The sequence below is a fragment of the Caretta caretta genome, chromosome 9 (genome assembly GCF_965140235.1).
Source record: "Caretta caretta isolate rCarCar2 chromosome 9, rCarCar1.hap1, whole genome shotgun sequence".
Taxonomy (NCBI): domain Eukaryota; kingdom Metazoa; phylum Chordata; order Testudines; family Cheloniidae; genus Caretta; species Caretta caretta.
This window is the reverse complement of record NC_134214.1, coordinates 964,398-988,560: the sequence shown is the minus strand read 5'-3', so window position 1 is coordinate 988,560 and position 24,163 is coordinate 964,398. Positions and strand designations below refer to the sequence as shown.

Below are 24,163 nucleotides of genomic sequence, written 5' to 3'. Positions count from 1 at the left end.
CTGGCTAGATTGTCAGGCTCAACGGGTAGTGATCAATGGCTCCATGTCTAGATGGCAGCCAGTATCAAGTGGAGTGCCCCAAGGGTCGGTCCTGGGGCCGGTTTTGTTCAATATCTTCATTAATGATCTGGAGGATGGTGTGGATTGCACCCTCAGCAAGTTTGCAGAGGACACTAAACTGGGAGGAGAGGTAGATACACTGGAGGGTAGGGATAGGATACAGAGGGACCTAGACAAATTAGAGGATTGGGCCAAAAGAAATCTGATGAGGTTCAACAAGGACAAGCGCAAAGTCCTGCACTTAGGACGGAAGAATCCAGTGCACAGCTACAGACTAGGGACCGAATGGCTCGGCAGCAGTTCTGCAGAAAAGAACCTAGGGGTGACAGTGGATGAGAAGCTGGATATGAGTCAACAGTGTGCCCTTGTTTCTAAGAAGGCCAATGGCATTTTGGAGTGTATAAGTAGGGGCATTGCCAGCAGATCGAGGGACGTGATCGTTCCCCTCCATTCGACACTGGTGAGGCCTCATCTGGAGTACTGTGTCCAGTTTTGGGCCCCACACTACAAGACGGATGTGGAAAAATTGGAAAGAGTCCAGCGGAGGGCAACAAAAATGATTAGGGGACTGGAACACATGACTTATGAGGAGAGGCTAAGGGAACCAGGGATGTTTAGTCTACGGAAGAGAAGAACGAGGGGGGATTTGATAGCTGCTTTCAACTACCTGAAAGGGGGTTCCAAAGAGGATGGCTCTAGACTGTTCTCCGTGGTAGCAGATGACTGGACAAGGAGTAATGGTCTCAAGTTGCAGTGGGGGAGATTTAGGTTGGATATTAGGAAAAACTTTTTCACTACGAGGGTGGTGAAACACTAGCATGGGTTACCTCGGGAGGTGGTGGAATCTCCTTCCTTAGAAGTTTTTAAGGTCAGGCTTGACAAAGCCCTGGCTGGGATGATTTAATTGGGGATCAGTCCTGCTTTGAGCAGGGGGTTGGACTAGATGACCTCCTGAGGTCCCTTCCAACCCTGATATTCTAGGATATTCTATGATTAGGAAGTAGTGGGAATAGAATCCCTTTCCCTTCATGTTCTGAGGTACTTCCTCCACTGCCCCCAGGCGCAGGAGATTTTCGACCTTCTAGACAAGCAGCTGCTTGTAAGAAGAGTCCCTGAAAGGGATGGGGAAGGGGGGTGGAAGAGAGGGTTGTCTATGAACTGTAGGGTGTAACCTGAGGATATTACTTCCAGCACCCAACGGTCTGAGGTTAGCCAAGACCAGGCCAACTGGAAGGGGCGGAGGCGATCAAGGAAAGAGAGGGAGGGTAGATCAAGTGAAGTGACTGGGGTGTAATCCTTGAGCACACCCTCAAAATGACTGCTTCTGGCGTCCCTGGTTTCTGGGAGGGTCAGGCTGAGCAGACAGGTGGGAAGATGATGGTATTGCCATTTAGACCCTTGTCTCTGTCCTTTCTCCTGTAGGAACCCGATCGGGGAGTTCCCCAGGACCTAGACTGCGGGGGCAGAGGACAGAATGGCTTCCTGGCCTGCTGAGGAGTGTGAATGCCCAAGGAGCAGAGGGTGGAGCGGCAGTCTTTAAGGCCCTGAGCTTGGAAAAGAGCACCACCCTCTCAAACGGGAGGTCCTGAATAGTGGCCTGCATCTCCTGGGACAACCTGGAGGACTGCAACCAGGAGCTGCACCTCATGGCCACCGCAGAGGCAACCATCCTGGCCTCTGAGTCAGCAGCGTCCAAGGCCATTTGCCACTGCAGTACCCTCGTCCACCAAAGTGACAAACTCCTGGGCTCAATCCTGTTGGATGGCCTCTTTGAATTTGTTAAGGGAATCCCATAGGTTAAAACTGTACCTGCCTATCAGTGCCTGGTGATTAGACACCCGGATTTGTAGGCTGACTGTTGAATAAATCTTCCTGCCAAATAAATCAGGTCTCTTGGCATCTTTGTTCTTGGGTGTGTCACTAATGTGGCCCTACCTGTCCTATTTGTTCACAGCGTACACGACCAGTGACGTTGCTGGAGGGTGCATGTAGAGGTATTCGAACCCTTTCGTAGGGACGTAATATTTCTTTGCCACCTTCTTAGAAGTTGACAGAATGGAAGAGGGGGTTTGTCACAGTGATTTGACAATTTTAAGGACGCCTGGGTGAACAGACAACGTGACCCAGGCTGGGGTAGATGAGGTTATAAGGTTAAATAGGTAATTAGACTCCTCCGCAACCTCCTCAGACTGTAGGTTCAAGTTAGCAACCACCCTTTTGAGGAGGGTCTGGTGCACACTGAAGCCGTCAGAGGACTGCCTGTTTGGGAGGGATCTACCACCGCTTCGTCCGGGGACAACTCCTGCTCAAACGGTACCAGGGAAAGGGGACTGGTGCCGTGACCAGGAGCAGCCCTGCCTGGGCGGGGACCAATGACTGGGAAACTATCTAGGCAAAGGTGACCTGGACCACGGCGATCTCTGATGGGAAGCTTGCCGATACCAGTGGTATGGGGACCGGCACCGAGAGTCTGGCGTCCCACGTCTTGTAGGTGGGGAGTGTGTCAAAGACCTCGGCCTTCTGGTCGGAGACCTAGGATACGGTGCTGGGGTCCACGGCCGCAGAGATGGAGATCTGCGCCTGCAGCCCAGTGACCAAGGTGCTCCACTGCCCTATGAGGCAGTCCCATGATCAGCTGGCCCTTAGATGTCAGGGTCTTAGCCAAGTCTTCCGCCTGATGCAGTGCCTGTGGTGCCAGTCAACCTACTTATTCTTTAGCTGCCAGGGCCACTTCAGACTATGAGGGTCCTGGGAGAGACCAGGGTCTCCTGCCACTCCCCGGAGGCGGATCCCCTGGTTGGGCTGGGGAGGTCCGACCTCCACAGTACACCAGCGAAGCCCCAAGGCAGTCACGTGGCCTGACATCGGTCCTTTGCTCAAAGCCCCCTTCCCTTCCAGTGTCAGGAGGCTCTTCTTTTGCCACTTAGGCACTGGTGAAGGGGAATGGTGCCGGGCGGAGCACTCCACACCGAAGCCAAAGTACTCAGCATGGGGCCGAGTGGGAGGGCTCTGATGCAGGACAAAATGCAGCCTCTATGAGGAGGGCCTTCAAGTGGATATCCCATTCCTTTTGGGTTCTAGGTCAAATGTTTTTACAGATTTGACACTTTTCCTTTCTATGAGTTTCCCCCAAACACTTCAAACAGCTGTTGTGGGGGTCACCGATATGCATTGGCCTGCTGCACAAACAGCACAGTTTGAAGTTAGGAGAGTGGAGCATGCCCTGCTCCGGGATGAAATCCCAGCTGGGACTCTAACTGCCAACTAATCTAACACTTAACAGCTAACTAAAATATACAAAAAGATAAACTATATACAAAGAAGATAAGAAAAGCTGTAAAAATCACTAATGCTCTTACCATCTGCAAGACAAGGTACTCCAACCAACCATCAACAGACAGGAAGAAGGAACAGAGAGGGTGTTGAGTCCGCGGCACCTAATATACCGACACATTAGCGCGGCACTCAAAGGGATGCTGAATCCCACCCTACAGATACCGCTTAGGCAAAAGTCTCCAACACCTAGAATTAGACATGAGCAAGCACTCGAAGAAGAACCAAAGTTAAGAATTACTATAACCCGGTCTACACTAGTTAGATTGACATAAGGCAGTTTACATCGACCTAATTCTGTGTCTACATTGCAATGTTGCTTCTGCTGATGTAAGTCACCCACTACACCGACCTATGAACTCCATGTCTGTGAGAGATGTCACGCTTAGGTTGATGTAATTAGGGCAATGCAGTGTCTGTGTAAACACTGCGTTACTTACAATACCCGCTGGCTGTCATTCCCATGCGAGGTTCACAGCTAAAGCCCCACCGCCCCAGGACCAACAGCCTGGCCTGAATGCCTGCGGAAGAAGAGGAGGAGGGGCACTCCAGCTCAGTTTTACTCGGAATGAGTAACCAAAAATACCCAACCGCACCCATTACATGACAGAACAGTTTCAGAAAAGTAAGTTCAGCTCATAGAATTTTTCCTATTTACTCCCAGGTATGCTGTTAAAAGATACATGGACAATATTAAACTTAGAGAATTGTAAGTTGCTTATATTTGTCATTGGTAGATTAAGACCATAATTTAAATATTCACTTATGCAAACCAGTTATTTGAGTAAGCTGAGCACAAGGATGTATAACACATCAGTTTCCTCTTGTATTACTACCACAGTAATCCATATCCAAACATCTGCTTCTCACACAACTGATATAAAAATGCAAGAGAATTTTAAGAAATACTTGTTCATTTCTGTACTGTATTTTGTCAACTAATGTTAACAGCATTGTATTCCAATTGGAGGATTCTTCTGACATTCTCATTTTCTCTTCATAAACGCACTTTCTGAATCAAGAATACATAAGAATTTTATATTACACACTCAGAACATATGCAAGGGATTGAACTGTCCACTTTAATGGCACCTGTACAACTCATGTAATCAATCAAGGCAACAACATAAAAAACCCCAGTTCAGCACAGTTCAGCTTGCTTTCTTACAATTACCTGGATTTCAAATTGACAGTTATTTTGGTCAGAGGAGCTTATCAACTAAACTTTGGTTTCAGAGCACTGAGAAAAAATTCTGAAGTCCCCAGAATATTTGCCAAAAGAAGTTCTAGAATAACAGGCAAGACTATCCCATTTATGCAAGGTGTTTTCAAGCACGCCTGTTAAAAAAAGAAGTGCAGTAATCTAGTCCTGCAATGGCAAAAGGGTAAATGACTATTTCATGCTCTAATTAAGACAAAAATAAATTTAGGGGACAGAAAAAGATATCTAATCATGTATTCATATTTCTCAAACAACAACATTACAATTAACACAACTACTGGTTTTTAATATGGTGGCAAGACTAATCAAGTCACCATCAACAAAATATTACGCCGCAACAAAAAAAGCTGTAAATATTATTTCCATCTTTTCGGGAGAGGATTTGAGAAAATTCATAGTTCCTGATGGAGCACAGAGCTTGGAACCTGAAAGCCAGTAAGCTGTTGCACTGTTTAAGTGCAAAGTTCAAACAGCATTCTGCAACTGATTAAATTAGACATTGCCTATGAACCAAGCAGAATGAAAAATGTGTGAGCACCTAAACCATTACGACGCAGTAAATTACTGCAAATGCTACTCTGGCCTACGTTCATGCTTTATATAGGGTATTGTTTTTCAGATCCTCACAGAAAAAGAGTAAAGGGACATCTTTGCCCCAAAGAGCTTACAGTCTATATTTAACATGACACATCAAGCGTCATTAAAAGACAAAAAGAGAAGGTATGAGAAAAGGTAACACTTACTCAACGAAGCATGCACAAACCTTAATGGTTCCAATAAAATGGAGCAGCAGTCTTTCTCTCTTCTTGTTCCATGATAGCGAGGGATAACTGGTGTTATTGGGGTTTATTTAATTTCTCAGGGAAAGTAAGGATGTTATCAAATGAGTCTGAAGACAGAGATACGTAAACATCCTGATGTGACCAAGGGAGTTCTACAATTGTGGGACCAACCACTAAACAAGCTTTGTCTCCAGCTCTCAGTCTTATTCTTGTTCTAGACCACTACGCTGTTCCTGAGAAATGCGGTTGTCATGGAAGGTTTGGTTATAGACAGCTGGGTGGTGCTTCAGACAGCTTGATCCCAGCCCATGGAGAGGTGTGAAGATTAGAATTAGGATCTTGAACTTGGGCCAGTATTCTATGGAGAACCACAAATAGCACGAGACCAGTTCTCCAAGACTGCACTGGCTCCTTCCTTGCTGCTTGTGGCCATTCAAGCAGTTTATTTTGATGCATAAAGCTCAGTGTGGTTTGTTCTTCACTACTGGAAACACTGCCTCACAATCTATGTGATATCATGACAGATGAAGTTAGGGTGGGTCACACTTTAGGTCACAGTCCCTGAATCTGAACACTAGGGAACTGGAAGCCAGGCATCAATGGAGGGCCCTCAACTCTGGAATTTCCTCGCTCCATTATGCTGGTAGACAGAGTCCGTGAACCTGCAAGGTCTAGTGCAGTTAGCACAGCTGGGAATGAGACAGTCTGGGTTCTGTTCCTAACTGCCAATGATCATCATGTGATTCTGGTCAAATTATATTTTCTCTCTGCACCCCAGTCATCTCACCTGTAAAATGGGAATAAGTGATATTTACTCACCTTTTCTAAGTGCTTTGGAAATCTCACATTTCATGCTTAGAATTGCAAATCATCATTTAGTCAGGTGTTTTCAGGAAACAGGGATCTATTTTGGGGTTGGCATATGTTTACTTTGACAGTAGTTTAAAAAATTCACAATTTATTAAGAGCACACTGTGTGTGTGATAGGCACATTTTATAAATCCAGAAATAAAATAAATTTGATAAAACTCAATATGGGAGGGAAAAACTAGTATACAACTGAGCTTGAATGGTATGGATTTTTGTTATGATAATAGCAGTATGTAAGCACGCTGCTGGAAAAAAGTGATACAAAGGATAAGAATACTCATAAGGACTCAGATTTGGTTTTTATTTTCTTTTAAAGTTATCTGTAAAGGAATATTGGTTACTCTTTTACATTATAATAATATTTTACAAATATTTAGTGTTGCCTCTATAAAGGCTCAAGAAAAAAATTAGGAAAACTGTGGGTTACTAGATAGCAACAATAAGCCAAAACAAGCGTTTTTTGTTTGTATTATTTTAAAAAAGGAGAGAGGGAGGGATAACTGGCTAGAAAATAAATGCAATGGATTTTAGCAGAACTGATTTTTGTTACCATTAGATATTTTTAAAAGATTTCCTAACTCTAAAGGTAAATTAGTCAATTGCACATTCCAACTTGCTCCTAGTTAGAGAAGATGTTCTGCATATGACAATTACCAATTCATATAGCTGCTCATCTTTGTGTTTAAAGAGAAGAGCTAAAATAAATTACCTGTGTTACTAACACCACTTCAGACAATTACCAGCAGCAGCAAGATCCATGAGCACTGCCCTCCTAAAACACTCAAGTACCTACCCACAGACAGCTGGGATTCTTACCAGCCTGCTGTCCTCAGACCCTGACAAGTTGCTCCACCTTTTTATCAGACTCTGACTAGCAGATATCAGATTAATTAAAAACCTACTACCTTCTCAGGCTTTAAAAGAGGAGAGAAAGCTTTCATTGTTTGCCCCACTTCCCAGTCCCAGTGTCTATGGTCTGCTTTGAGGAAGCTGGAGGGAGTTTCTTCTAATCTAACCCACTGCTCTATTTTAGAGTGGTAGCCATGCTAGCCTGTATCAGCAAAAAAACCGAGGAGTACTAACAATTAGTCTCTAAAGTGCCACAAGCACTCCTTGGTTGTTTTTGCTCTTTTAGGCTCTTCTGCAGCAATTTATCAGTTTCCTAAGCAGCAGGGTGAAACTTCATTGTTTTTGTCAGTTTCATGATTGCTCACAGTATTTGAAGATTTTTCCAGTCCCACTTTCCTTCCTTGAGTCTGAATTTGTAAAATTTGTAATACATGACACATTTACAAAAGCTCTTGAACAATAGGTTTCAGAGTAACAGCCGTGTTAGTCTGTATTCGCAAAAAGAAAAGGAGGACTTGTGGCACCTTAGAGACTAACCAATTTATTTGAGCATAAGCTTTCGTGAGCTACAGCTCCCTTCATCGGATGTATACTGTGGAAAGTACACAAGATCTTTTTATACACACAAAGCATGAAAAAAAATGGGTGTTTACCACTACAAAAGGTTTTCTCTCCCCCCACCCCACTCTCCTGCTGGTACTAGCTTATCTAAAGTGATCACTCTCCTTACAATGTGTATGATAATCAAGGTGGGCCATTTCCAGCACAAATCCAGGGTTGGGGGGGGGGGGGGGAAACAGGTTACCTTGCATAATGACTTAGGCTTGAATAGAGACTGGGAGTGGCTAAGTCATTACGCAAGGTAACCTATTTCCCCTTGTTTTTTCCTACTCCCCCCCACCCCCCAGACATTCTTGTTAAACCCTGGATTTATGCTGGAAATGGTCCACCTTGATTATCATACACATTGTAAGGAGAGTGATCACTTTAGATAAGCTATTACCAGCAGGAGAGTGGGGTGGGAGGGAGGTATTTTTTCATGCTTTGTGTGTATAAAAAGATCTTCTACACTTTCCACAGTATGCATCCGATGAAGTGAGCTGTAACTCACGAAAGCTTATGCTCAAATAAATTGGTTAGTTTCTTAAGGTGCCACAAGTACTCCTTTTCTTTCTTGAACAATAGTTATGTAATATTCTAGGTGAATTCAATCTATAAAAATAATAAAGTGTTTTTTGTGAGCTCACATTACAGTGCATTAATTATTCCAATGACTATAGAGGCTTTTCCTTCTAAAAAGTGGTAAATTCAAATTGACAATCCTTCATGCAAGCCACTTTCTCCATCAGCCAACTAGGGCGTGGGTGGTATTTTTGTTTTACAAGTCTTACCTAATACATTATAAATATGCAAATCACTTAGATGTCTCTGAGCTATACTCATTCATCACAGGTCAGGTTTAGTGCTTGACTGAAACTGCTGTTGTCAGTTCTAGTCTCTGGCAGTTTTGAATAGAATACCATGGGTACTGTCTAGTTTTTCTAGTTTACTGAACTACAGTACAGATGTTAGGGGTAAGAAAAATTGTACAATTAAAATGTTTGCTGGTTAACATTCTTAGCTAAAGATAAAATAACTTTTAGTCCCCGAGTCTGCAGGGCTAGAACATATTCCTTTCCCAAAGTGACTAATGTGAGAAATGTTCATCCATGTGATATTAGCTAAAATATCCTACTGGGCTAGCAATTCTGCAGTATATATAAGGACCCGTTACCTGCTTTTCATGGGCTCATTTGTACATTGTTTCAGTCCGGTATTTTAACCAAATTTTCTGAAAGGCTGCTTCAGTTACATAAAACTGGATCAGCAGAGTACATTTTTCATTTGACTGTTTACTAAGATTGGCAACTGTCACCCACAGCAGATATATTTCCATGTATTTTAAATTTGCTGCTTCTTTTTAAAATTCAAACTAAGACTTTGGTTCTGTTGCCCTGTATTTGTTTCACATATTAGAAAGGAAGTTATCCCCCAGTTATAAACAGAGAAAATGAGTCACATCAACAGAATCTGTTCAACCAACATCTGACTTATTTGTCACTGTTTAAATATGGTTTGTGTTTTTAATTTTTGCAGAGTACACACGCAGGATCTTAAAAATACTTGCACTTAAAAAATAAATCAAGACTTTTATCCAATTAGTCTTTGCTACCCCCTATAAAGCTCCTTGTCCCAATTCAGTTCTCACAAGACACGCCCTGCCCCAGGGTCCCTCCGCAGGGCAGCTTCTTCATTGGGTGCAAGGTATTTAAACATGTCAAGAGAGCCGTGTCCCCATTTCCTGGTTAGCTTTGCGTTTTAAGAGGGGGCGCAGAAAGGTCTCACGAGACCCCCATCTCCCAACAGCTCTTGGGGTCTGCAGAAACGAATATAAAAAGTAAAACTTTCCAACTCTACCGCACCTCCTCGTGTGTAGGCTCGCAGAGCCCTGGGCAAGCCCTAACGATCCCGCACCACGCCTCGCAACTCCCCGCCGCAGAACAGCTCCACGATCCCCCTCAAGCCCGCCGGGAGCTCGCGCTCAGCGCGGACAGACGCACCCGCTCCCCGGGCGCTTCGCAGCGGCGCGGAGAGGCCAGAGAGGCGCCGCCGCCCCCGCCCCGGGCCGTGCGGGGCTCCTCGCGGGGGGCCAGGCCGGGCCAGCCGCGGAAAAGAAGGGCGAGAAAGTCCGCTCGCAACGCGGCCGCGGCAGCGCGGGGTCCCGGGGGTCCCGCCCGGGGGCGGGCGGGGGGCCCCCCCGCGTCGCTGCCGCAAGCCACGGGACGCCCCCGCGAGGCCACGGAGGCACGGCTGGAGGGAGGACCGCGGCCGCGGGGGCGCGGCTAGAACTCCGCCGCCGCCGCCGCCCCCGAGCCCAGCGCAACGCGGCTCCTCCCGCGGGCTCGGCGCTGCGCGGGCTCAGGAGAACCCCCCGGGACCCGGGACCCGGGACCCAGCCCCCCCCCACCTGAAGCGCGGCGAGTCCTTCAGACACTCCTCGAAGTCCACGGCCACCTTCATCGCGGGGCGACGGGCAGCGACCCCGGGCCGGCCAGAGCGGGGCGGGGCGGGGCGGGGCGGGGCTAGGCGCGCGGGGCGGGTCTCATGGCGGCGCGGGGCGGCCGGAGCCGTTGCTACTACGCCTACACGGGACCGAGAGACGTCCCCGCTCGCGCTCCTCCTGTCCCGCTGAAGGGACTGACAACCCAGCCAGCCAATCGGAAAGCGAACTACACAGGCTTGGCCAATTCTGGGGGGATAGAGGCGGGCTTCCTGCTGCGCAGCCTACTAGCGTGAGTGACAACCAGATTATCCAACCAGATCAGAAGCTGAGCCAGGCCTGGCCAATCACCAAACCCAACATGAGGCGATGTTTCTGCGCCCCGCCTACAGCAGTGGCACGCAGGAAGAGAGAGCCAATCACGGAACGCGACAGAGAGCTACTTCCTTATGCCGCCCTTTCTCAGTGAATGACAACCACGCAAGCCAATGGAGATAGACAAAGTAACGTCTTCTACTGCTGACTGACAGTTAGGTCGACCAACCTCAGAGGGGAAAAGCAGTAGGCGGGGCTTTGCAGCCACCGAGGAAGGACGAGGGGCTGGAGCGGGACTGCTCGTCAGGGGGCGGCGACTCTGCGCCGGTTGCGTCGACGTGGACGGGGCGGAGGTGACGCGCCCGCCCGGCCCGTGGCTCCGCCTCCCCGCTTGAGCGGTAGGGCGCCTGCGCCGGCCACGGGTCTGCGGAACTCCCCGCCGCAGGGCCCCGGAGCCCGCCCGGCGAGAGGTGGGAAGCCCGGGGCAGGCCCTGGCGGCGTAGGTCCGCAGGCGGCCAGGACCCCGCTGCGGGGCCGGCTGCTGTGCCGGCCTAGGCCTGCCCCTGCCCCGCAGGGACCCGCCCGGGCTGCCCTGGCTAGGGCGACCAGAGGTCCCGTCTCCGTGGGGCGGTCCCGCGGCGGGGGCTCTTCGTAGAGCGGCGCCTATTGCCCCCCCGCCCCGCCCTGTTTTCCCGCCGTTGCGGTCGGGTGACCCTAGCTCGAGCCCGGCTTGGGCTGCGCCCCTCGTGTCGCTTCATGTTAAACCCAGGCCTGGGGGCGAGAGCCCTGCCCGCCAGCGAGGGAGCTGGTCCCTGCAACTCACTGCAGCTGCCCCCCGGGAGAGCTTGCTGCAGCCCTCCAGCAATTAAAGATTAATCTTTAATTAAAGATTGTCACGTGATGAAATCTCCAGGAATTCCTCCAACCAACGTTAACAGCCCTGCTGTGGCGGAGCAAGAACATGAGACAGTAACCAGCCCTGTACAGGTGTGTTATCCTACAACCCGCAAACAGCCGCCGTGGTGCAAGACAGAAACCACAGCACAGACCTCAGTTACAGTCCTGACCTTTGCACACTGTCCTGACTCATACTTAGACCCTTTGAGTGCAGGGGATTCTTACCCATGAACTACTTCCGTAAGCATTCAAGAAGCAGACGCCCTAGTAGTATGTGAATAGTAACTGCTGTATTTTAAAAGCAGTGAGTAAATATTTAATTACTGACAACCTATTAAGACAATGCTCCCGTGGTGATTTGACTCACTCTAGGGAAGGGTTCAGTCAAGCCTCTGGTCTGCTCATAAAGAGAAACAGATGCAGTTTTACTCGTTTGCAAGGAAAATTGTAAATTGTGATATTCAAGTCATCACAGGTTTCAGAGTAACAGCCGTGTTAGTCTGTATTTGCAAAAAGAAAAGGAGTACTTGTGGCACCTTAGAGACTAACCAATTTATTTGAGCATGAGCTTTCGTGAGCTACAGCTCACTTCATCGGATGCATGCCGTGGAAACTGCAGCAGACTTTATATATATACACAGAGAATATGAAAAAATACCTCCTCCCACCCCACTGTCCTGCTGGTAATATCTTATCTAAAGTGATCACTTTAGATAAGCTATTACCAGCAGGACAGTGGGGTGGGAGGTGGTATTGTTTCATATTCTCTGTGTATATATATATAAAGTCTGCTGCAGTTTCCACGGCATGCATCCGATGAAGTGAGCTGTAGCTCACGAAAGCTCATGCTCAAATAAATTGGTTAGTCTCTAAGGTGCCACAAGTACTCCTTTTCTTTTTGCAAGTCATCACAGAAACCCCGAGTCCCCTTAAATTTGCTCTTTATTTTTATACGTTTAAAGCAGCCTGGACTTTATCTACATTTAGTATTTTTGTGTGTTACACATACATGGAAGAAGAAACATCCTTGGTTTGATTAACAACTGTTACACAATTCAGAATGTGATTTTGGACAAATTGCTCAGTCTCTGACGCAAGTTTATCCCTCTGTATAATGAATATAGTAATCGTTACCTCATGTAGATATTGCAAAGCTTCCTTAATTGAGAACAGAAGAATGGGCATACTGGTAGAATCTAGCCCCATATCCTGTCTTCTGACAGTGGCGGCTGCTGCCACATGCTTCAGATGGAATGAACAAAATGGGGTAGTTTTCAAGTGATCCATCCCCTGTCATCCAGTCTCAGCTTCTAGCAGTCAGAGGCTTAGGACACCCATAGCAAGGGGTTGCATCCCTGTACATCTTGGCTAATAGCCATTGATGGTGGACCTATCCTCCATGAACTTACCTAATTTGGAATTAATATTTTTATTCTAGTAAGGATCAGGGCATCCTTGTGTTATGCATTGTACAGACAAGTAACTCAAAATCAGTCCCTGCCTTGGAGCCACCACGCTTTGGGATTCGATGGCTCTAGGATTCTGACAAGATAAACAGCTTAACAACAGACAAATAGAGTTGGGTAACACTACAGAAATATATGCTTGCATAATTAATAGTCAGTGTAAAAAATGATAGCGCTAAAAACATTGAGATCCTCATTTCACATGGAAGCTGCTACAGCTATGCAAAGTGTTGTTACAAATAGGTGGAATTTTCATGTCATTTCCTGCAGGGAAGCACAGAAATCTTGCCAGGGGGGGCCTTTTCTGTGGAGTACCACAGAATTCCCCCAGGAGTAATTCTAGGAATAGATCAATACCATACCCGTGTTAGGATTCCTTTTGTTCCTAATACACTTTGAAAACTCTTCACTGTCCTTAACTCTGCTAGCCCTTCTTGTGTCATGTTGCACAATTTTAGCTTCTGATATTTATCGCTATCAGTTTCTCCTTTTTTTTTTTAATAGCTGCTTTTATTTCCCCTATAAGGTTGTTTTTTTAACACCAGTTGAGCCTTCTCTCTCAGTTGTGGCATTTTGGGCAATTAGTAATGTATTCTTAAACAGTTCCCTATCATCATTCACATTTTTTCCTTTACATTTGCTCTCCTAGCTTCCATGGGAAGACAGATTAAAGAGACTGGAACTGTACAGCAGGGGAAAGAGACACCTGAGAGGGAGGAATATGAATAGTGTGGATAAAGTCAATAGGAAAATGTTATTTACCTCTTCACATAACAGAAGAACAAGATCACACAATGAAATCAATCGGCAGAAGGTTTAGAACAAACACAAGGAAGTATATTTTCACACAATGCACAGTCAACCTGTGGACCTCATTGCCAGGGCATGTTGTGAAGGCCAAAACTGTAACAGAGTTCAAAAAAGAACTAGATAAATTAATGGGTTATCAATGGCTTTTAACCAAGATGGTCAAGGATGCAATCTCATGCTCTGGGTATCCCTGGCCTCTGACAGATAGAAACTGGGACTGGAAGAGAGGGGATGGATCACTGGATGATTGCCTCTTCTGTTAGCTTCCTCTGAAGCACCTGGCACCAGCCACTGTCGGAAGATAGGATACTGGGCTAGATGGGCCTTTGGTCCGACCATTCTGACAGAATTCCCAACAAGGATAGTCTGTCCTCCTTGGATGGTTGGAAATCTCTTTGTGGGCGCAGTTGCTTGTCTTTTGGGTTGGGCTTTGTAGCCATCCAGGTCCCATACAATTCTTTATTCCATTAGATCAACCAGATCGTCAGCAATATTTTCTTTAGTTTCCATGCTAAGAACTTGATAATGATTGTACACTTCTACCTATGTGTAATTCCTCCTGGTCCTGTTCTGTCTGGTGGTTGCGGCCTGCTCATCCACATCTGCCGCTAGCAGTGCGGAATGCCACCTGGTCCTCTTGCGTCTGGTGGTAAACTGCCCACCACCCTCTCTGGTCTCCACACTCTAGTTCCTTAGTGGCTGGTTCCTTTCTTTCTTGAACCTGGGGTTGTGATGCTTTCTGAATCAGGTTGTCCAAGTACTCCTTAACCTCTCTGATGCTCTGTCATGTCTGTACTTTGTCCTTCCAGGCCACAAATCTTTTCTTCCAGTGCAGCCACCAGCTTGCACTTGGAGGAAATCCGTTCTGGCAGGAAAAACGTGACATCTGTCTACACTGGCAGGTTTCTGCGCAGTAAAGCAGCTTTCTGTGCTATAACTCCCAAGGCGCACACACTGCCAAGCCACTTAGTACGCAGAAACTGCACAGTTGCAGCACTGTAAAAAAAACTACCCTGACGAGAGGCGTACAGCTTTCTGCGTTGGGACTAGAGCGCGCGGGGCCAGCGTAGACACCGTGGTGGATTACAGTGCTGCAATTGGCTTCTGAGAGGTGTCCCACAGTGCCTGTTCTCGCCCCTGTTCATCGGTTTGAACTCTACTGCCCTGCCCTCAGGCTGCCCAACCATCATCCCAACCCCGTAAATTCCTTTGGAATTTTGAAAGTCCCCTTCCTGTTTGCTCGGTGATGCGTGCAGTGGTCTCAGCGCATCTTTCCAGGTGACCATGCCTGCTCCATGCATCAAGCGATTCCCCTCTTGGAGCAATGCTGAGCTGCTGGACCTCATCAACATTGGGGAAGAGGAGGCTGTCCAGTTACAGCTGCGCTTCAGCTGTAGGAATTATGATACCTATGGACAGATTTCATGATGCATGACAGAAAGAGGCCATGACGGGGACACACTGCAGTGCAGGATCAAAGTGAAGGAGCTGTGGAACGCCTACCACAAGGCGTGGGAGGCAAACGTCCACTCCAGTGCTGCGCCCATGAGCTGCCGGCTCTACAAAGAGCTGGGCACAATACTCGGCAGCAACCCCACCTCCACTGCGAAGGCCACTGAGATACCTGTGCCAGTCGAGAGTGGACCGAGCCAGGAGGAGGAAATCTTGGACGACGATGTGGAGGGGCACAGGGACCCAGAGGCAGAGGACGACTCGGAGGTCAGAGATGCATGCAGCCAGGAGCTCTTTTCTACCCCGGAGGAGGCTAGCGAGTCACAGCTGTCGGATCTTGGCAAAGCGCAAACAGGAGAGGAGGCCCCTGGACAGTGGATTTGATTTTGGGAATCGCTGAAGCGAGTTGTTGGGGGCAGGAGGGTTGCAGAAAGCAGGCTTGTGTCTGTATGATGCGTATACCACCACATGTCTAGTCTGAGTGGCGGAACAGGCTGTTGATTGACTCCCTCACTTCGCGGGAATCTGCCTCAGAAACCTCCAGGAAACTCTCACGGAGACACTGAGCAATCTGCTGCCGCAGGTTCTTTGGCAAAGCTTCTTTGTTTCTTGCCCCAATAACAGCAACTTTCCCGTGCCACTGTGCTGTCACGGGGGGGAGGACACCGAGGGGGCAAGGGGCACCGAGGGGGCAAGGAGAAGACCATTGCTGCACACAGGCGAGCCACATCGGGGCCAGGGCAGAAGCCACAGTCTTGGAGAAGACCCTCCCTTGATTCCCTGCTCACCCTCAGCCACGAGATGTCTTCCATAATGAACACAGCCTGAGGAAAATGTGGGGACAGGAATGATTTTCAGGGCCCCTCATACAGTGCTGGCTATCCCCAGGGGCCACGTGCCCAGTGTACAGTAGGGTCCGGGAACAGTGATTTACCCTGCCCCTGAGGCTACTCACCATTTTGGGGGTCTTGTGGCTCATGTCTGCTTGCCTGGGGTCAGCCAGTTAGTGACAGGTATGTGAATAGTGGCTGTGTTTTAAATCACTAAATCAGTGTTCTGTGTTTTGAAAACAATACTGCTTCTGTAAAATGTTGCATTTTGGCTTCACAGAGATGACCTTAGGATCCCAGCCTCCTTCTTTGTTATCGCCAGCTGAACGGCTGCGTGGAATTAGGAAGCAGCCACGAAGAACTAAGGAGGACTTCCTGCGTGTTATTATGATGCACTCTGCGGCAGAAAAACAGGAATTGAAGGAGTGTCAGGACAGCGAGAAGAGGGACTGAAAGGAGAATGCAGCAAGCCAGAATGGAGCGGCTCTTAAACGTTACGGAGCGCCAAACAGACATGGTCCAACTGATACTAGCATTGCAAAACAAGCAGCTCCGCACCCGCACTCCCCTGCAGCCACTGTCACAGAACTCTTTCCCATGCACCCCCCAGACACCACCAGAACACTCTTATCAATCTCCTGGTTCCAGTCTGCACCCGCAGCATTCCACTCCTCCCCATCACAGTACAGCACTGCGGACCCCCCGTTCCCACTGCACTCAACAGCCATCCCTCTGCAGTTTGGCCCTGTTGAAGTACAGTACCCCCTGCACTGTACTCCAAAGGAGAAGGCTGGATAGGATCCCTGGACATGCATAAATCTTTAACCATCCCGGTACCCCACCTCTTCCTGGGACCTTCCCTTCCCCATCCCGCTCAGTGCTGATGTGTTTTTTTGTTTGACTCTCTCCGGCTGTTTTTTAATAAAAGAATTGTGTTGGTTTGAAAGCAATCTTTATTCTGTTAACTGAAAACAAACAAACAGAGCCCTGCAAAGCAACAGACAATTATCTTAAACCTTCATATTGCATCGTCTGCATCAATCGCAATCACCTCCTAGCATTACAAGCACCGCACTCCCGAGCATAGCAACAAATATTAGTGGCTTTCAGCTTCAAATTGCTGCCTCAAGGCATCCCTGAACCTTAAGACCCTGCGCTGCAGCTCTCTAATAGCCCTGGTCTCTGGCTGCTCAAACTCAGCCTCCAGGTGCTGAGCCTCAACAGTCCAGCCCTGAGTGAAGCTTTCACCCTTCCCTCCACAAATATTATGGAGCGTACAGCACGCAGCTATAAGCATAGGAATATTGTCATCAGCCAGGTCCAGCTTCCCATACAGGCAGTGCCAGCAGGCCTTTAAATGGCCAAAAGCACACTCAACAGTCATTCTGCACTTGCTCAGCCTGTTCTTGAACCACTGCTTGCTGCTGTCAAGGTGCCCCGTGTATGGTTTTATAAGCCATGGCACTAGGGGGTAAGCAGGGTCTCCCAGGATCACAATGGGCATTTTGACTTCCCGTACAGTGATCTTTAGTCCAGGAAGAAAGTCCCTGCTTGCAGCTTCCTGAACAGGCCAGTGTTCCAAAAGATGCGTGCGTCAGGCACCTTTCCGGACCAGCCTGCGTTAATGTCTGTGAAACGTCCATGGTGATCCAGAAGTGCCTGGAAAACCATTGAGAAATACTCCTTGCGATTAATGTACTCAGTGGGTGCGGAGCGGCTTGTTTTGCAATGCTAGTATCAGTTGGACCATGTCTGTTTGGTGCTCCGTAACGTTTAAGAGCCGCTCCATTCTGGCTTGCTGCATTCTCCTTTCAGTCCCTCTTCTCGCTGGTGGCAGAATTGGAATGTGTGTGCCATCTGTCGCCCCCTCCGCAGTTAGGGAAGCCCATTTGTGCAAAGCCATCCACAATGTCACACACATTGCTCAGAGACACCGTCTTTCAGCACAAGATACGATTAATGGCCCAGCACACTTCCATCAACACGAATCCAACAGTCGACTTTCCCACTCCGAACTGATTAGCGACTGATCAGTAGCTGTCTGGAGTAGCCAGCTTCCACAGTGCAATTGCCACATGCTTCTCCAGCGACAGGGCAGCTCTCATTCTCGTGTCCTTGTGCCGCAGGGCTGGGACAAGCTCCGCACACAGTCCCATGAACGTGGCTTTCCTCGTGCAAAAGTTTTGCAGCCGCTGTTTGTCATCCCAGACGTGCATCACGATGTGATCCCACCACTCAGTGCTTATTTCCCGAGCCCAAAAGCAGCGTTCCACTGTGGTCAGCACCTCTGTGAATGCCACAAGCAGTCTCGTAGCTATTATGTGTGGTGAGATCAATGTCACACTCCTCCTGCCTTTGTATGGAATGAATCACAGAATATCAGAGTTGGAAGGGACCTCAGGAGGTCATCTAGTCCAACCCCCTGCTCAAAGCAGGACCAATCCCCAAACTTTGCCCCAGATCCCAAATGGCCCCCCTCAAGGATTGAACTCACAACCCTGGGTTTAGCAGGCCAATGCTCAAACCACTGAGCTATCCCTCCCCTTAGTTTAAGGACTAACTCCACTGCCACTCGTGACATGTTGGTCAGAGCGAGCAGCATACTGGTCAACAGTGTGGGACCCATTCCTGCAGCCCAAAGAGGCAGGGCACACAGTACACAAACCATTGAAAGACGGCGCCCAATGTGGACGGAAGCACAGGGATTGCTGGGATGTGAAGCAGTGCATCACGGGGCATTGGGAAAGGAACCAGGATGTCCCACGACCCCATCAGCCTTCCCACAACTCTTAGCGGCAGAAGAGGAAGACATGCTTTGTGGGATAGCTTCCCAGAGTGCAATGCTCCAAATACCACTGCAAGTGCCGCAAGTGTGAACACACTATTGCACAGGCAGCTGACAGTGTGAACACACAACAGCAGTTTCCCTTCAGTGCTCTCTGAGCAGCGCTGTACCTGCCGGTGCTGTAACTCTGGCCTAAGTCTTCTCTTTGTTAAGCTAAATAGATTGAGCTCCTTGAGGCAGCAATTTTCCAACAGCCTGATTCTCCTTCTAACTTTTTTTTCTTTCAGAGGACCCCAAAAGGGAATAATGAACGAAATAGCTCATCCTCTCACTATTTTGTCCATCAAGTAGGCCTAATTTCTGAGACACCAATTTTGGTCCATTATTTCTCTTCTCCACTTCTCTTGTTTACCAGGCATGATCTTATCATAGTCTTTGAGTTATAACAGTAGGACTTTTCATTTGGATTAATTCAGTCCACCTCCCTTTTGCATCTTTTCCCCAGCAGTATTTACTGTTGTAGGTTATTGTGTCTTTTATGAACTTTCACTCACTCTTCATAGTTCAGCTCACAATTAGGGTATATTTGTAGGTCCCATTATTACTACCTCACCCAGCATTCATCTCGTTGCCAAGGCTAGCTCTCCCTCTTTAATCTCTCCTCAACTCTCCTCCCTGGATGCATGTCTACTGCTGGTTAGTCTCATGGAGTTGAGGAGAGCTGCAGAGGCAGTTTCATGACTGAAACACAAGTTAAATGTCCTGGTAACGAGTTCTTCAAAATGAAAAAAGGAAAAGGATTGATTCTAGAGATGAACTGATGGATATATAGAATGTCTTCTATGATAGTCATGTGTCTGCATTCGATGGACACTATGTAAGCACCACCTCCACAGAACAAAGTACATTTCTGGTAACAGTGGTGCCATTGGGTGCAGGTCCAGAACACCTGCACCATCACTGTCAGTCCTGCTGACAAAAGGCAGTTCTTTGAAGGCATATCTTGGTACTGGAAGGGCTTGATGGTCTGTACCAGGGCAGGTGTCTGCATCAACATTGGTGCCGGTACCTCTGTCTCGCAAACCTTCTTCACCAGGGCCTTGCTCCCGTCCCTCAGTGTCAAGCAGGATTTGGAAGACTTGCCTTTGAAAGAACACTTTGAGTCCTTCAGGGGACAAGCACACTGTTCTAAGCTTGCACTCAGTGCGGGTATGTTCCTTGGCACCTGAAGTGGATGGCATGCTGCCAGATCTCTCTGCCCTGGAGCTGGTGCCAATGTCTGCCAGGGCTGCTGGTGGCGGTATTGGAATCCTTTCAGCCTTTTCCCCAATGAAACCAGGGTTCTGGTGCCTGGTTACTGGGGTACGTGGCATTGATAGCTGCCATAGCTCTGGCTTGGAGGATGTCTCTTCTCCAGGATCAGACGTGACTTTCATGGATTACTCCAACAGATGTCACTTAAGCTTAATGTCTCTTGATTTTGGGATGCAGGAAGAGAAGGAACAGATCCAAACTCGTGGGGTGTGTCCTTCCCTGAGGCAGAGGAGACACCTGCTGTGCACATCAATTAAGGGCACAAGACCACTACTTGATGAACAGGGTTTAAACCACATGGATTTAGGTCTGCTGTGGCACTAGCTGCCGCAGTGCGTCACGCTCCCCATACAGGAGGTGTACAGTGGTGTCTCCCCCAAACCTTTTATTTTTTCTTTGCCATGTTCAATGAAAAGTTAGTTACGATGAGAGCGAAGATGGATTTCTTCAGGAAAAGGCCGAGTTTGACATTAGTCACATATTAGCCAGTTGGCCACTCTCCAGGTTTCATCGTGCTGCCCTGGGCAATGCCAGGGAATTCAGGGAGGGCTGTGGCCACACCGCTCCTTTTGCCCAGCACAGGGTGCCTGCCTGGTTCCTGCCGCTGCCATTCAAAACATTCTGATCTCATGCACGAGGAGCCTGTGCACCTACAGTAGGATCCCTACTAAGACTTATGGCTGCAGATACTGGTTAAAGCAGCAGGATGTGTGTGTTACACTTTTGTATATGTTGCTAGACTTCAGTGATGGATAGCTGATGCAGCTTTTATTGTTATGAAAGTTAAAAGGGAACCTCTAAAGGAAAAAGCTGGAAGACGGGGAAGGTTGTTCCTTAATGAAGTATGAAAGTAGTTTGAAATGTGTGTGTGTTTGGGTTTTTTCTACACGAGGAAGCTTTTACATTAGAAATTATCTTTTGAAACACTGCAGCTGCACTTAAACAAGCAAATTATGTCAGGATGTGTAAGGAATGGGGATGAAGGATGATACTGAAAACACACCATTGTATAAATCCATGGATACTGTGCGCAGTCACCCCATCTCAGAGTCAGAGGGGTCAGAGGAGGACAAAGATAGATTAGGGGCATGGGAACAACTCCTTTGGAAAGGTTGGGATTGTTACCTGGAAAAGGAGAAAGGTGATATAATCAAAGGGAAGGTGGGGCGGTTGGATGGGGTGGAGGTTCTGGGGGGCAGTCAGGGCACGGGGAACAGGGAGGGTTGGGAGTGGGAGTCCTGGGGCACCTATCAGGAGGCGGGGATGTGGATGGGGGTCGGGGCAATCAGGGAACAGGGCAGGTTGTATAGGGGGTGTGAGTCCCGGGGGGCCTGTCAGGGGCAGGGGTGTGGATTGGAGTCAGGGGGCAGTCAAGGGACAGGAAGTGGGGGGTTTGGATAAGAGGGTGGGATCCCAGGGGGCAGTTTGGGGTGGGGAGTCCTGGGAGAGGACAGTCAGGGGACGAGGAGCAGAGGGCAGTTGGATAGGGGGTGGGAGTCCCAAGGGGGCTGTCAGGGGGCGGGGGTGTGGATAGGGGTGGGGGCAGTCAGGGGACAGGGAGAAGGGGGGGTTGGATAGGGGGTGAGGTCCCCAGGGGGCAGTTAGGGGTCCTGGTGGGGGCAGGGGACAAGGAGCAGAGGGGGTTGGAGGTTCTGAGGGGGGCAGGGGACAAGGAGCAGAGGGGGTTGGAGGTTCTGAGGGGGGCAGGAAGTGGGAGGGGGAAGATAGGGGGCCACGGCCAGGCTGTTTGGGGAGGCCCAGCCTTCCCTACCCGGCCCTCCATACAGTTTTGCAACCCTGATGTGGCCCTTGGGCCAAAAAGTTTGCCCACCCCTGTGCTAAAGCAACCGAGTGCAGGCTCTGGCTAGCCTGTGGGTGGGTGGCACCCCCAGCCATGACAGACACTGGACAAAGGGTTCAGGGAAGGGATTTGGCTGCAGGGCACTTCTGTCGTCAGAAACAGCAGCTCCTCAGCTGCTCCCTGTAGAAAGAGAACTCTTGGCCCTGGGGCCAGCCAACCAGAAGGGCCCAGCTTTAAATGGGGTGTTCCCCCTCAACTAGCTGTTCTTGAGACAGTTTGGCTGTTGAAAGCATGGAGCAGAGAGGAGGTGCCCCAGACTCCATATCCAGAGGAAGAGGATTTCTCTGCTTTTATACACCACATTGCAGTACTCAGCACCTGACAACCACCATGATATTACAAGTCCATAAGCAATCTGACGATCTTCTTCCTATTAGACAAGCTAAGGAGACTTTTTTCCTTTTCCTCTCCTTTTCCCCACCCTCAAAAGGTGGGCTATTTTTCAATATGGCAGATTTACAACAAATGGCAGGTACCTTGTACAGTTTTTTTTAAAAACTATATATACTGCATTGCAATAATCACAAATTTTGAAACAAATTTACCTAATTTTAGCCTTTCAAATGTCTTGAGATATTGGTGTGGATAAAGCCAAGTAATCCCAGTTTCCAGATTGAAACAACGTTTAAGAAACACCAAATTGTGCCCAAAACAAATGAAATGAACCAACCACCAGCAATAAAACAGAAAATATACACACAATAATATTTTTATAGTGATGGCAAGTGTTAAAGAAAATGTAACATAGAGGATCATCTTTATCAATAAAAACCCACTTAAGAAAAAGATAGATTTGTATTTCAGTTGAACTTAATTTATCCCTAACTGAGGTATCAGGGAGATCATGTGTAGCTTGTTTTTGAAGATCCCTTAGTCATCAAAGAGCCTATGTGCTCAAAACAAGTTGCCCAAAGTTAATGAAAGCTAGGGGTGTATAAGGAATTCACGATAACCCTTCCGCCAGGATAGTACAGCCCACCCATACCTGGTGTTTTATGGCTTGTCATGGAAAACGGATTCTTTTTAAGATCTACCTTTGTTTACTTAGAAGTAAACAATGTGTGTGTCTATAAAGAAAATCCTGCCCAGGTAGTACTGAGGATGCTAACAGCAGCACCCCCTTGGGGCATTGGCTGTAAATGCGATTCCGTACAAGCAAGAATGAAAAGGGGGGCAGGAGGGAGGGGGGCAAAAGAGAACAAGTGGCTTAAACTGCTCGCTCTTTGGCCCAATCTAGTCTATAGAAACTGCCACGTTTGACACTGAGTGATAGACAGCACATGCAGCATTGAAACTGTAGCTTTACTGCTATGGAGCGGGTCAACACCATTCAGCAGCTGTTTAGCTCCTTTCTTGTAACTGGACAGTTTGTTCATAAGTGATGTCAACCCATCCACAGAGCGGCCCTGTAAATCTAACAAACCAACAATATAAATGGACACATTTAGGAAGACAAGCACAGCAAAGAACTCCAACAGCCACATCCTGGCTCTTGTTTTGGCAGGGGGAGGAGTGGAGAGGTGAAGGAAGAGAACGCCATCCTTCATGGGCACAGGTGTCTAGCAGTTAGTGCTTTCTTATATGAACAGATGCTAAAAATTCTCATCTATCAAGAGAACTGGAGAGGGTCTAATCCTTGAGTGCTATGTGCCCTTCAACTCCTGTACTTAATCAAGCCAATGGATGTCAGCTCCCACTAATCACCTCACCTCTCATGGGAGCCCCAGCATCTCTCATGGTTCAGCCAAAAGTGACCAGAATCAAGTTTCAATCAATATTTGTGCAATAATAACATGATCTTTAAAAAAAAGATTGACTGGAAAAACTGTAGCAAATAAAGCAACTATTTTTCATATAATCAAGCAAAAACAGATGGCTCACACAATTGCTCCTTACTTCCAATTAATGGAAAAGACAATTACAGCCAGAAATCAAATCAGGCCTCCACCAAAATTATGAGGTTTTTGTTTGCCTTTTCATGATTGAGCCTTTAGGATTCATGTTTTCAAATTTTTACTCCACAACCATGAGGGCTAGAAATGTTTTTATTAATAATGAAAGTTGAGATTCTCACCACTCACACAAATCCAGGAGCTGGGGCTAAGAAATACTAAATATTATAAGAGCTGGCAACACAGTTATCTACAAAATGGGACATTGACCAGAGACTTAGGAATCCACACACTAATTCGGAATAGCTCATCCCCACACTTTTGGCAGAAGATTCAATCTACTGAAACATTCCACGTGATTATATTTTTCCAGTGATAAATATGG

At 47.8% G+C, this 24,163-nt stretch overlaps 1 protein-coding gene and 1 long non-coding RNA gene across 6 annotated transcripts in view; one reads left to right on the top strand and one right to left on the bottom strand.

Annotated features, from left to right (window-relative positions):
• The window catches only part of ACAP2 (ArfGAP with coiled-coil, ankyrin repeat and PH domains 2), a 117,706-nt gene extending 107,360 nt beyond the window's left edge, over window positions 1-10,346 (bottom strand). For 2 of the 5 annotated variants that reach the window (XM_048864524.2, XM_048864521.2), the window contains exon 1: window positions 10,124-10,345. In XM_048864524.2, coding sequence (XP_048720481.1) covers window positions 10,124-10,176 — 53 coding nt within the window. In that variant the 5' untranslated portion in view covers window positions 10,177-10,345. Of the gene's footprint in view, window positions 1-10,123 lie in introns of all 5 variants that reach the window. The other 3 variants (XM_048864520.2, XM_048864522.2, XM_048864523.2) reach the window with 3 other exon arrangements.
• A 334-nt stretch (window positions 10,347-10,680) lies between these two features.
• Window positions 10,681-24,163, top strand: part of LOC125642764 (uncharacterized) — a 31,072-nt gene continuing 17,589 nt past the window's right edge. Inside the window, exon 1 of the long non-coding RNA XR_007358501.2 lies at window positions 10,681-11,458. This is a non-coding gene — a long non-coding RNA (uncharacterized LOC125642764). The remainder of the gene's footprint in view (window positions 11,459-24,163) is intronic.